Source organism: Hypanus sabinus, chromosome 4, assembly GCF_030144855.1.
Source record: "Hypanus sabinus isolate sHypSab1 chromosome 4, sHypSab1.hap1, whole genome shotgun sequence".
Lineage (NCBI taxonomy): Eukaryota > Metazoa > Chordata > Chondrichthyes > Myliobatiformes > Dasyatidae > Hypanus > Hypanus sabinus.
In genome coordinates, this window is record NC_082709.1 from 39153470 (window position 1) to 39167855 (window position 14386).

A 14386-nucleotide genomic window follows, 5' to 3' on the forward strand; every position below is an offset into this window, starting at 1 on the left:
CTATAGATATGTGGGGATGGGGCAAGATTCTAAAAGAGACAAAACAAGAATTTTAGATTGAATACACTCACAGTTGTAGGGTCCAGCAAGGTTGGGGATAACAGCATAGTGGAATCTGGTACAGGCTAAGATACCAAATGCAGATCTCCACAAACCATAAGGGAGCGAGCAGTTAGTGGACTCAGGAAGGAGATGAAATGATCTCCTCTGAGGGGGGCAAAGGTGTGGAAGCCTCCTAATGATGTCACCATGAGACACACCACATAAACAAAAACAGGAATAGAGACACCAGAGGTGACAAAGGACAAGAATAGAATTGAGCAGCGAGACTGGAAACAAGTAGTTCCCAGTCTCAGACTGGGAGGAGACTACAATGCCAAACACTTTAAAGAAGGATATTGCCAATGGAGTGAAAATCCTATAAGCTTCCTGAGCAAGAAGTGATCATGACAGTTATGATCGGGAGGTCAGAATCCCAGAGAGGGAAGTGTGGATATTGCCAACTAAGACAGACTCTGGGAAAGTAAGTGATCAGTAGGAATGCAATCAAATGCGCAGAGAGTCCAAGGGACAATCCGGAAAATGGTCACAGTAGGATTTAATTTACAAATCACAGTGCATACAAGCCTGAAAGTACCACTTTATGTTAGTATCCCATCCTTTCAACTTCTCCAACAATACTCCTCAGAAAATCATCAAGGAAATATAACCTTTAGCTCTATCATAAGATAGTGCTGATAAGGGGCGAATCTGTGCAGCTCCAATGGGAATCATCAAATACTCCCGTTCAGGACTACCACAGCTGAAATCCACAATTATCACCATGGGTACTTCAGTAACCAACATCATTTTAAAGATTTCTTTTAAAAAAGTCTATCAATACTCAAAAATATACAGATCCCAGACTGTAGATTCAGGTCACGAGTGCAGTTCCTCTTTAAGAAAACAAAAACACGGAAGCCAATCTAAAAGCGCGATTGAAATGCAGAAGCTTTACACTCCTACTCCTGACTATCCTACTGGCGAATGTACAGTCTTTGGAAAACTGAAGACCTCAGAGCATGGTTGCTGCACCAGAAAGACATCAGGCACTGCTCCGTACTTTGTTTCACAGAAACATGGCTATCCCCACCATCTCAGACACAGCATTGCAGTTCGATGGCTTTCACCATTCTCCATAAAGACAGGACAAAGTACAGCTCAGTCTTTTAAAGGCAGAAGAGGTGGAGTATGCTTTATGATTAACCTATCACGGTGCACAGATGTGCAAGTTTGGTCTCAGTCCTGCTCACCTGAGCTGGAAATTGTAACAGTCAATATCATCCACTTTACCTGCCGAGGGAGTTTTCCACCATCATCCTGATAGCAGTGTATATACCACCTCAGGCCAATGAGCTAAGATCGATAATCAGCAGTCACAAACCAGTACAACCTAATGCCTTCCCTATCATTGCAATGGATTTCAATGAGGCCAGCTTTAAGAAGTCTCTGAACAACTACTGACAACATATCACCAGAGGGGCCAACATTGTTATACCACCATAAACAGCACTTAACGTGCCAATCCACACCCATCTTCGGAAAGTCCAATCGACTGGTTGTACTTCTACTCCCAACGTATAGACAGAGACTAAAGACTGCAGCACCAATGGTGAGGACCAAGAAGGTACGGACAAGGGTGTTGGAGAGGTGCGTGCAGGTCTGCTTTGAGTAAGACGGGACAATATTCAGGAATTCAGTTTCAAACCTGAACAAATACACCACAGATTTTATCAACTTCATCAAGACCTGCGTGGACAAACGTGTGCCTTTGAGAACATACTGGATGCACACAAGCCAAAAGCTGGAGATTCGTAATCTGCTGAACGCTAGATCTGTGGCCAGACCAGTGATCCAGAACTATACAAGTCATCCACATAAGACCTACAGAAGGCTATTTTAAGAAGAGTATACAATTCCAATTGAGATTAGAGATGGAATTGGAATTGGAAGGGCCAATGCACAGAATCAGAAAAAGCTGCAGAAATTGGAAACCCAGCCAGCTCCATCACAGACACAAATCCCCCCAGCATCAAGCCCTCCTTCAAAAGGTAGTGCCTCAAAAAGGTACCCATCATTAAAGACGCCCAGTCAGGATATGCCCTCTTGTTGGAGGTAGTACAGGAGTCTGAAGAGACAGACTCAGCATTTCAGAAACTGCTTCTTCCCCTCTGCCGACAGTTTTCTGAATGACAGTGAACCCATGAACATTACCTCAGTATTTTTCCTCCCTTTTTGCACTTATTTTAATTTACAGCTTGTTTTAATTACAATGTACAGCTGCCACAAAACAACAAATTTCATGACTTATGCCAGTGATATTAAATCTGACTCGGATTCTGAATCCATATTTGATAGCTACAATTTACATCACCTCAGAGTGCCAAATTGTTACACACTGCTGAAAATAAGACACTAAAACTGATTAATTTGAGTTAAAATCATGGGAATTAGAAGGGTGCTTCTGATAATCTTCATTTCTTTCATATGGATGGGTATTATAACTGAATCATATCAGCACACTATCTAAAGCTATTACATTCCTATTATCACTTAATTACTTCCACCCACATTTATGGTATGACAATTCAGAATTGGATCACATTTATGGGTTTTACAAAGTCCATATTTGCACCAGTTTCAGCTGATCTTTTAATACCTAATAATATATATTTTCCTTCCTTGGTTCCAAATCAATTCCTATTGCACACTGTTATCTAACGCCAGGAGATTTATGCTCAGATACTCCATAAAGCATCTTTCTTATTCTAAAATTAAACAAAAGTAAAATTATTCCCTTTTAGTCTTTCAAAGAGCTTTCTCAACATTAACACAGCAAGATGAAAATCTCAACACTGGGTTTCAAATAATCCCTCTGAAGGACAGAAGAGTATTACTGAAGCTAAAAACTGGTCTGAAGTGAAAGCAACACAAGGTAGGGGAGTATAATTTTTTTTTATTGTATCTGAGCTGGGGAAATGCAGATTCTCTCCAAGTCCACTACTCGTAGAATGGTGCTAAGAGGACACACTGCAGTGCTAAATGCCAAGATAGGTTTTTGCCCACCATCTCAAAACCCCTCCACTGTGTATATGCATATGGTGCCCCGTACTTTCGTACAGTACTGCAGTAATTTTATGCATTGCACTGCATAGCTGTGTCAAAAAAAACTTCATGGCTTAATGTGAGTGATAACTCTGATTCTTGATGTGGGTCTCTATTGTGGACGGAGAAAGGGAAGGAGGCAGGGAGAGCAGAATCATAGTTGGGAAAGGGGAAAGGGAGAGGGAAGCACCAAAGAGACATTCTGTATTGATCAATGAATTGATTGTTTGTAATCAAATGACCTTGCCTGGTGTCTACACCCATGCTACCTCCCCCCACTGCCCCTGGCACTCCTTTACACCAAAGCTCCCACACCATTCTCATGGTGTTTACCCCTCGCTGTTCTCAACATCCGTTATTCCTGCCAGATGCACAAACTTGCTCTCCGCTCTATGTTGACAAGTACAGTACTGTGCAAAAGCCTTATGCACCTAATACTTCTGCACATTACTGTATAAGTGCAAAAGAGGCAAACAGTGTTGTATCAGACTGCTGCTGATACATGCAAACAAGGACTGCCACGGAGTTGCAAGTAGCGTGAGAACACACAGGAAGTTCTGGAAAGGCCACAGGATCAGACTACATAAATCCAACATCTCTACATTTATCAGACAGCAGTTGACATTCCTCTGTGACGTCATCGCAGGAAGTGTGTCCTGCATATTCAGAGGGGAACAGTCTTCACTTAAAAGTCTCTCTCAACCTGTACATCAAGAATGAATAGAACCGCTACCAATACATAATTTTTCATATTTGCTTTCCATTTTCAGAGAAGTTGGTTGAGATAAAAACCCACTCAACCCTACTGCTCAAACAATTAGAACAGCATCATTTGTTTCAAGAGCATTGGAAAATGTGTTCATCTAATAATCCAAGACAGCTGTTTGAAGCAGCAAGGGCTTGCAGAGAGGAAAATAAATCAGCAACTTCTCATTGTCTCTTTCGACTGTCTGCTTCAGCTTGAAGCAAAAACAGATGCATTCAATGTATTTTTAAAATGAATAGATCACCATACAGGTGAATGCATTGTTACTTCACTCAATTCCAATCAAGGTACCATATTTCAAAATCTGTCAGTTAACAACCCTAACAATTTACATCCTTTACTTTAAGGTCACATAGCAACAGTTTCCAAAACAATGGCACGTACCTTTAGCTGGGGGTAGATCTGCCTGATCATGGGGAGGTTCAGAGCATTAAGGGCCTTTGGCCGATTGAGTGTGATTATCCCAGCACATCCAGACCTTGTTAAGAGCACTTCCTTGTCCGAACTGGTACTTGCAGACATCTAAGTGTATCAGAGCAAAGCATCAGTCAATTATTCGGAGGCAGTGCAGGGAACATGACACAGTACAATTAGTCAGCAATGAGCAGTAATTTATGCAGAGGAAGTAAACAACAATATCTCCCATAAAGGCAGGGTAAATTGCTGGGGGAAAGTGCAGTGAGTGAAGGATAGTGACATATAAATAATGCCTAGAACCAATCTAAGTCATGCAATAGGTCAGCCAGTCTGACATAAGAACTAAACAATTAAGAACTAAACACCTCCACCACGGCTGGCTACATTTTTGTCATCACAGACAGCTTTCAGCCAGAATTCGTGCCAATATTTTTCCGTTAACTTATACCATGCAACAAACTACACTACACGCTGCATCCGCAAAGGAAACAGCATTTTGAAGGACCCCATGCACCACTCATACAATCTCTTCTCCCTCCTGCCATCTGGGAAAAGGCCCCGAAGCATTCGGGCTCTCACGACCAGACTATGTAACAGTTTCTTCCCCCAAGCTATCAGACTCCTCAATACCTGAATCCTGGACTGACACCTTGCCCTACTGTCCCGTTTATTATTTATTGTAATGCCTGCACTGTTTTTGTGCACTTTATGCAGTCCAGTGTAGGTCTGTAGTCTAGTGTAGCTTTCTCTGTGTTTTTTTTAATTACGTAGTTCAGTCTAGTTTTTTGTACTGTGTCACGAAACACCATGGTCCTGAAAACCGTTGTCTCATTTTTACTATGCATTGGACCAGCAGTTATGGTCAAAACGACAATAAAAGTTGATTTGACTTGACTTGAAACAGATTCATTCGCAATTTGAAGGACTGGCTATACTAACGGCTCCAGGACTTCAACAGTGACCTGCAGAGCATCTAACCTGCAATGCATGGATGAGATAGCAAGAATGAAAAAAAGATCAGGATCAGGTTCAAAATGAAGTTACAGGGTAGCCATTTCAATGACGGTGAATCGTCTGACAGTTGATTAAATGCTGACCAAGATTTTGCAAATGCAACAAACACAAAAAAAAAGTTTTTATAATGCATCATGAAACTGGCAGTTCCTTTAGGGTCTCTATGTTTACTTAATTTAAATTGGAAATTTCGAAGTTCCCAGCAGCAGTTCATCCATAACACACAAGGTGTTGCAGCTTTTTCTGTTATAACCAAGGGAAATGAGTGGACGTTTTACACTTATGACAGTGAGGCTAAGCACAGAACCAATGCCATTTTTAAGTTCACTGACGACACCACTGTCCTTTGCCAAATCAAAAGTGGTGATGAATCAGCATATAGGAGAAAGACTGAAAATTTGGCTGAGTGGTGTCACAACAACAACCTCTCACTCAGTGTCAGCAAGACCAAGGAGCTGATTATTGCGCAGGAAACTAGAGGTCCCTGAGCTAATCCTCATCATGGTATCAGAGATGGAGAGGGTCAGGAACTTCAAATTCCCCAGTGTTATCATTTCAGATGGCCTGTCCTCAAGTGCAACTAGACATGCTCAGACAGGATGTGGCAGCATCCATTATCAAGGACACCCATCACCCAGGCCATGCTCTCTTCTTGCTGCTGCCATCAGAAAGACGGTACAAAAGCCTCCCACCACCAGGTTCAGGAATAGTTATTACACCTGAACCATCAGGGTCTGGAACCAGAGGGGATAACTTCACTCACCCCATCACTGAACTGTTTCCACAGTCCATGAAGTCACTTTCAAGGGCTCTTCATCTCATGCTCTCGATAGTTATCACTTACGTTTTTCTCGTCTGTATCTGCATAATTTGATCTTTTGCACATTGGTTGTTTGTCCGTCCTGCTGGGTGTGGTATTGTGTTTCTTGGATTTACTGTACATGCTCACAAGAAAATGAACTGTATATGGTAGCATACACGTACTTTGATAATAAATTTACTTTCAACTTTACAAGTGAGTCTCACTGATAAATACCCTAGAGGTGATACAATTTATTGCATGAAGTAGAAGGACATTTCTTGTGGACCACCAAGCCAGATTAATGCTATGCAAACTTTTTGACAGTAAGAATATTAATTTGCAGATTATAGTCAAACATGTAAAAATGAAAGTTTTTCAATAAAACCTTAAGATGATATTATTTATAATAATTATTCTATTATTACCTAGATCTTAAATGTATTTTTCCAATCAATATTTTGTACTCCATAACTTAAACATTATCTAGAAATAATCACCTCTTTCCTTCTAGGCTTGCAGTGTGAAAGAAAGGTTCAATGTGATTGGCTGTGTGCAGATTGATGACATCACATTCACTGTCCTAACAGCTGACAATAACCAAGACTAGCAAAGGCAAGTCCAAACCACAAGCATTGCTAAATAGTCACAGGCACATTCCTTAAAATAACAAGCAAACAGAGGATGCTGAGTTCCGCAACAATAATTTACATTCAGAAAAACTTTGCTTGTCTTTACATCTTACTTTCTCGCCATAACTTAAAAGATGTGGCCGGTGTGTGCTCAGACACTTCAAGCTAATCAAGTTGTCTAAACTATACCAATTCTGCTTGTTCTCAAGGAGGTCGTCTGGTGTGTGTTAATCTAGCCAGCAGAAACGTGTTTCAGAGGCATGAAAAACATCTGTCCTGTTCAATTTGAAATACACGTTACTTCAGCTAATCAAAATTGCCAGGTTAAAAAAACTTTATTTCTTGTTTGTAACTGAACTGGGGACACAAGAAGACGGAATTTTGAAATGGAACCAAGTCCACTCAGATACCTTGTCAATGTCAAAGTCAAGGTATTATCAAAGTACCTATACATCACAATATACATTCATTTTCTTGCAGGCACTTAAAGCAAAATGAAGAAATACAGTAGAATTTATGAAAACTGCACACAAAGAAAGAATGACACACAACCAATGTGCAAAGCAAGATAAACTGTACGGATAAAACAAATAAATAGGTAATTCTGAACATACGAGTTGTAGAGTCCTTGAAGACAAGTCTATGAGTGGTGGAATCAGTTCAGATTTGAGGTCAGAGAAGTCATGCACAACGCTTCAAACCTGATGGTTGAAGGGTAATAACTATTCCTGAGCCTACTCGTATGGAACCCAAAGTTCCTGTACTTTCCCCCCAGAGGCAGCAACGAGAGAAGAGCATGGCTCGGATGGTTGTCCCCTGATGATGGATGCTGCTTTCCTGTGGCACTGCTCCTTGCAGCTGTACTCCACAATGGGGAGGACTTTGCCTCTGATCAACTGAGCTGTATCCACTACTTTATGTAGGCTTCTCCATTCATGGACATTGGTGTTTCCATACCAGGCCATGATGCAACCAGTCAGGATGTTCTCCAATGTGTATCTACAGAAGTTTATCATAGTTTCAAATGGCATGCCAAATGTACACAAACTTCTCAGACATTTCCCACCCAATCCCCCTATTTTATAATTCAATTAGTGTTCAGAAATCTGTCTTAACCTAAATCCTAAATTTACAATCCTCTGCAGAAGGAATTTCCCTCATTTCAGTTCGAAGTGGTTAATTCCTTCTCCTATTAGAATAAACCCTCACTCTAGAGGAGAGGTTCCCAACCTGGGGTCCACGGACCCTTCACTTAGTGGCATTGGTTGATGACATAAAAAAACTGGGAACCTAGCGGGAAGGTTTGGTGGTGCTACACGGTGGCGTTTAAACTAGAGTTGCAGGGGGATGGGGACCAGAGTGCCAGAACAGTTAGTGGAGAGGTTGTGGAGACAGATGTTGGCAAGACCTCAGACAAATTCAAGAAGTAAAAGGTTGAGCATGATGCGACTAGTGTTCAGAGCTGCCTATATTTCAATGCAAGAAGTATCGTAGGAAAGGCAGATGAGCTCAGGGCCTGGGTTAACATCTGGAATTATGATATTGTGGCCATTATTGAGACTTGGTTGCAGGAGGCCGCTCAGTATTCTGGGGTTCTATTGTTTTAGATGCAACAGAACAGAAGGGATTAAAGGGGGAATGATGGCGTTACTAGTTAGGGAAAATGTCACAGCAGTGCTCTATCAGGACGGACTGAGGAATGTGTGCAGTGAGGTGTTATGAGTCGAACTGAAGAATAAGAAAGACATGACTACGTTAATAGACCTATTTTACAGATCATCCAACAATCTGAGGGATTTAAAGGAAAAAATTTCTAGAAAGATCACAGACTGTTGCAAGAAACATATGGCTGTTACAGTAGGTGATTTTAACTTTCCACATATTGACTAGGGATCCCATAATGTAAAAGGACTAAATGGAATAGTGTTTGTCAAATGTGTTTAGAGAAGTTTCCTTCATCAGTACGTAGAAGTCCCAAAGAGACAGTGTGCAATACTGGATCTGCTATTAGGGAATGAGACAAGGCAGGTAACAGACATTTGTATATGGGGACACTTGGTATTTAATAATCACAATGCCATTAGTTTCAAAGCAAATATACAAAAAGATAGGTCTGGTTCACTGGTTCAGATTCTAATTTGGAGAAGAGCCAATTTTGATAATATCAGAAATAATCTGGCAAGTGTGGATTGGAACAGGCTGTTTTCTGGCAAATGTGTACATGGTAAGTGGGAGGCCTTCAAAAGTGAATTTTTCAAAGTACAAAGCTTGTATATGCCTGTCAGAATAAAAGATAAAAATAACAGGAGTGGGCAACCTTGGTCTTCAAAAGATATTGATGCCCTCCCTGGTTAAGAAAAAAAATGGGAGGCATATTCCAGGTCTAGGCAAGTAGGAACAAATGAGGTACTGATGGAGTACAAGAAATGCAGAGAGCACTTAAGAAAGAAATCAGGAAGACTAAAAGACGGCATGAAGTTACTCTAACAGAGAAGGTGAAGGAGAATCCTAAAGGATTCTACAGATATATTAAGAGCAAAAGGATTGGTAAGGGACAAAATTGGTCCTCTAAAAGATCAGAATAGTAATCCGTGTGTGGAGCCAAAAGAGATGAGGGAGATCTTAAAACAACACACACAAAATGCTGGTGGAATGCAGCAGGCCAGGCAGCATCTATAGGGAGAAGCACTGTCGACGTTTTGGGCCGAGACCCTTCGTCAGGGGAGATCTTAAACAACTTTTTTGCATCTGTGTTAACTAAGGAGACAGACACAGAGTTACAAGGTGTGAGGCAAAGCAGCATCAACTTCATTGAGCCTACACAGATTAAAGAGGAGGTGGTGTTGCTGTACTAAGGCAAATCATGGTGAATAAATGTCCAAGACTTACAAGGTGTTTCCTTGGATCCTATGGGAGGTGTGCAAAAATTACCAGGACTGTAGTAGAGATATTTAAATCATCCTTAGCAACAGAAGAGGTGCCAGAGGACTGGAGAACAGCCAGTGTTATTCAGCTGTTTAAGGAATGCTCTAAACAAGGAAATTATCGGCTGCTGAATCTAGTATCAGTTGTGGGAAAGTTATTGGAAGGTATTCTAAGAGGCCTTATATGTTAAGTATTTAACATGCATTAATTATGGATAGTCAACATGGATTTGTGCATGGTATATCTAACTAATCCTACAGAGTTTTTTCGAGGAAGTTACCAGGAAAGTTGATGAAGGCAAGGCAGTGGATGTTGTCTACGTGGTTGAGAGTCAGGCAAGGTTGGAACACCCTGGGCGCCAAACCAATCTAAAGAGGTCAAGAACGGCTTCTTCAGCAGCCATTAGCCACGGCGGGGTCCGGGTCCTAGTGCAAGGTGCAATCCGTTGCTCCTTTGTCAATATAAACGCCGGCCCAGACTGGGGGCTCCTCTTGTTGTTGCTCGCTTCTATTGTTTGCATGATTTCCCCCCCCCCCCCAACACTTTCTCTGGGGGCTGGTCTTTTTTCTAGAATTGGATTCTTTCAGATTCTTTTGCTTTGCGACTGCCAGTAAGCAAAACATCTCAAGGTGCTATAATTTACACTTCATTTGATAATAAATACTCTTGGAATAGCAAGGCATTTGACAAGGTCCCGCTTGGGAGATTGGTCAAGAAGGTTCGGTCACTTGGCATTCAAAATGAGGTAGTAAATTGAATTAGATATTTGATATGTGGGGGAGTGGTAGTAGATGGTTGCCTCTCTGACTGGAGGCCTGTAGGAATTGGTACTGAGTCTGTTGTTGTTTGTCATCTATATCAATCATCTGGATGATAAAGTGGTTAACTGGATCAGCAACACAACACAAAATGCTGGAGGAACTCAGCAGGCCAGGAAACATCTATGGGAAAAAGTGGTCAATGGTTCAGGCCGAGACCATTGTACTTTTTCCCATAGACGCTGCCTGGCCTGCTGAGCTCCTCCAGCATTTTATGTGTGTTGCTCGGATTTCCGGAATCTGTAGATTTTCTCTTGTTTGTAACTGGATCAGCAAATTTGCAGATGGCACCAAGATTAGGGGTGTGGTGGACAGCAAGGAAGAGCTTGCAGTGGATCAGCTGGGGAAATGGGCTGAAAAATGGCAGATGGAATTTAATGCAGACAAGTGCAAAGTGTTGCATTTCATTAGGACCAACCAGGATGGGTCTTACACAGTGAATGCTAGGGCACTGACGAGTGAGGTAGAACAAAGGGATCTGTGGAATACAGGTCCATAATTCATTGAAAGTGGGGACACAGGTAGATAGGGTCATAAAGAAACCTCTTGGCACATTGGCTTTCATAAATCAAAGTATTGAGTACAGGAGATGGGATGTTATGTTGAAGTTGTAAAAGGCATTGGTGACACCAAATTTGGACTACTGAGTGCAGTTTTGGTCACCTACCTACAGGAAAGATGTAAGGAAGTTTGAAAGAGAACAGAAAATGTACAAGGATGTTGCCAGGTCTGGAGGACCTGAGTTATAAAGGAAGGGTGAATAGGTCATGTCTTTATTTCTTAGAATGTAGAAGATTAGGAGGAGATTTGATAGAGGTATACAAATTTATGAGAAATATAGAGAGGGTAAATGCAAACAGTTGTTTTCCACTGATCTCGGGTGGGACTGCAACCAGAGGTTAAGGGTTAAGGGTGAAAAGTTTAAGGGGGACTTGAGGGGAAACCTCTACTCAGAGGGTCATATGAGTGTGGACAGATGCAACACAAGTGGTGCATGTGAGCTTGATTTCAGCGTTTAAGTGACGTTTGGATAGATACATAAATGGTAATGATATGGAGGGCGATGGTCCTGGTCACAGGTTAATAAGAGTAGGCAGTTTAAGTAGTTTCATCATGGACTAGATGGCCCAAAGGCCCCAGTTCTGTGCTGTACTTTTCTATGATTCTATGACTCTGTAACTCCTGCTAAAGAGCTTCCAGCTCTCAGCCCCTACCCACCAATCCGTCTGAGAGAATGCAGGCTTCAAAAATCATCTGTTTCCAAATTCCTGTGAAAAATTGCCAATTTGATTCAGTCTTTCGTTCATCAATCAATTCCAAGGAAGAGACAACGTCCACATAGCCCTAATGGTCAGTGGGTTTATAATAGACAACAAAAGATTAAGCTGTCTCCAAAGAGAAAGAGATAGATTTTTACTTATAAAAATGTCACCCCCTTCTCTCAATACCCCTGTCACGGTTGCATCTGCTCTCAGGATGAGGCTTTTCATTCCAGAACTAAAGAGATGTCCTCCTTCCAAATAAGGGCTTCACTTCTTCCACCATCAATGCTGCCCTCGACCTCATCTCTTCCATTTCTCGCATGTCTGCCCTTACTCCATCCTCCTGCCACCCCAGCAGGGATAGGGTTCCTCTTGTCCTCACCTACCACCCCACCAGCCTCTGCGTCCAGCACATAACTCCCCAGAACTTCCACCATCTCCAACGGGATCCCGCCACCAACCACATCTTTCCATCCACCCACTTTCTGCTTTCCACAGGGATCACGCCCTATGTGACTCCCTTGTCCATTCGTTCCCACCCCCACTGACCTCCCTCCTGAACAAGTGCTACACCTGCCCCTACACCTCCTTCTTCACTATCATTCAGGGCCCCCAACAGTACTTCCAAGTGGGCGACACTTCACCTGTGAGTCTGTTGGGGTCATCTACTGTGTCCGGCGTTCCTGGCCTGGCCTCATATAATTCAGTGAGACCCAACGCAGATTGGGAGATCACTTTGTTGAGCACCTGCACTACATCCGCCAGAAGCAGCGGGATCTCCCAGTGGCCATCCATTTTAGTTCCACTTCCCATTCCCATTACCCTTCTGACATGTCAGTCCATGGCCTCCTCTATTGTCGCAATGAGGCCACACTCAGGTTGGAGGAGCAGCATCTTATATTTCTGGGTACCCTGGCATGAACACTGATTCCTTGAATTTCCAGTAACGCCCCCCATCTTTCACCATTCCCCATCCTCTTTTTCCTCCCTCACCTTATCTCCTTGCCTGCTCATCGACTCTCTCCAGTGCTCCTCCCCCCTTTTTCTTTCTTCCACGCCTTCTGTCTCTCTTGTTAGATTCTCCCTTCTCCAGCCCTGTATCTCTTTGACCAATTAACTTCCCAACTCTTCACTTCACCCCTCTCTGTTTCACCTGTCACCTGGTCTTTCTTCCACCCCTCCCCCCACCTTCTTTCTCTTCCCCAGTCCTGATGAAGGGTCTCAGCCCGAAAGGTCAACTGTACTCTTTTCCATAGATGCTGCCTGGCCTGCTGAGTTCCTCCAGCATTTTGTGTGTGTTGCAGTCAGTTCCAAGAAACATTTTTGTGAATCTATACTAAAAAGTAAAAAAGAATTCATCTTCACACAGTGCCCCAACCGGGTCTCAGCAAAAACCTGCACAATTTCAGCAGGATGTTATTAGTTCATAGGTGAGAAAAAAAGCTAGGAAAAGGCATGTAGAAGATCCAGTAACTGTTGATTCAGCATGGGAGTTAAAAAGAAAAGTCTGGAGCAAAAGACTGGATCCATTGAAACTGTTGATCATAAATTTGGGAATTCAACTTGGAGTCTGTCATTAACTCAAGTGCAGTGCCTTTTGCAATTCCATTACTATGGCTTGAATGCAAAGTACAGAAAGGCAAAGAGAAAATGGCTCGTTAAAAATTAAACAGAATCCCTTCAGATTTGAAGCATCTTTTGTGAAGGCAACATGAACTTTAAAAAAAATTGGGATGATCGTGTATGTAATCGCAGCTTAATAGTCATAGTTCAAGCTTCAGTACTGTTTGCTAACAGACATTACAGGAGTACCAAAACAGCAAAAATGTAAATATTAATTGTAAACTGAACATTGTGGTTTACTGATTGTCAGTCTGCAAACTACTCCAGTTAATTTATTTCATAATTTTAATTACTTTGGAAAATTATCAAGTTAAATAAAAACAATATTCAACTCTCAGTATTGGAGTGGCATCAGGTTCAACCTACCTGCCCCCCCCCCCACCCACCCACCACTAATGGTGAATCTATGAATTCGATCACAACTCCAAATGTGTGGTGAAAATTAGTTGCTATTATAGTTTTCACTTTTGGCAGCAAGACCGCTCCAGTTCTGAAGACGTGTATGTGCTGTAATGTGATACCACCAACAGCAGGACTAAAAATGGAAATTCATAGTTTGTACAATGTAAACAATGCAGTGGAAGTGGCTCTACCGAACAGTATATATACTTTGGTACTTTGTACACTGACCGGCCCACCGGTGAAACTTGAAGCAATGGCACTATTTAGCATTTCAAAGTCTGGCATTTCTCAGAAAGTATTTTGATGTTATCTGAATGGTATGCATAAAAATTCTTTAACACTAAAAGATCGACTTGGAAATAAATTAATTCGGGCAAGAAATAACATTTGCGCAGAGCGCCACCTGGTGTAGTATTACGCAAATGCAATCAGTTCTTTCGTGGCATCTCAAAACCACCTCAGAAAAATTACAGCTATATAGACAAAAACTGGTACTTTGCTCTATGTATCTATTTAAAGTTTATTGATAAATGAAGATGAGACAAAAGATCTCCATTTATCAATGCTTTAAATTCTGTGCTAAA

General features: G+C 41.8%; 1 protein-coding gene across 2 annotated transcripts in view; it reads right to left on the reverse strand.

The window, feature by feature from the left end:
- hibch (3-hydroxyisobutyryl-CoA hydrolase) overlaps positions 1–14386 on the reverse strand; it is a 123208-nt gene that overhangs the window by 103632 nt on the left and 5190 nt on the right. For both annotated transcript variants that reach the window (XM_059966874.1, XM_059966873.1), the window contains exon 3: positions 4295–4432. In XM_059966874.1, the coding sequence (XP_059822857.1) occupies positions 4295–4432 (138 nt within the window). The remainder of the gene's footprint in view (positions 1–4294; positions 4433–14386) is intronic.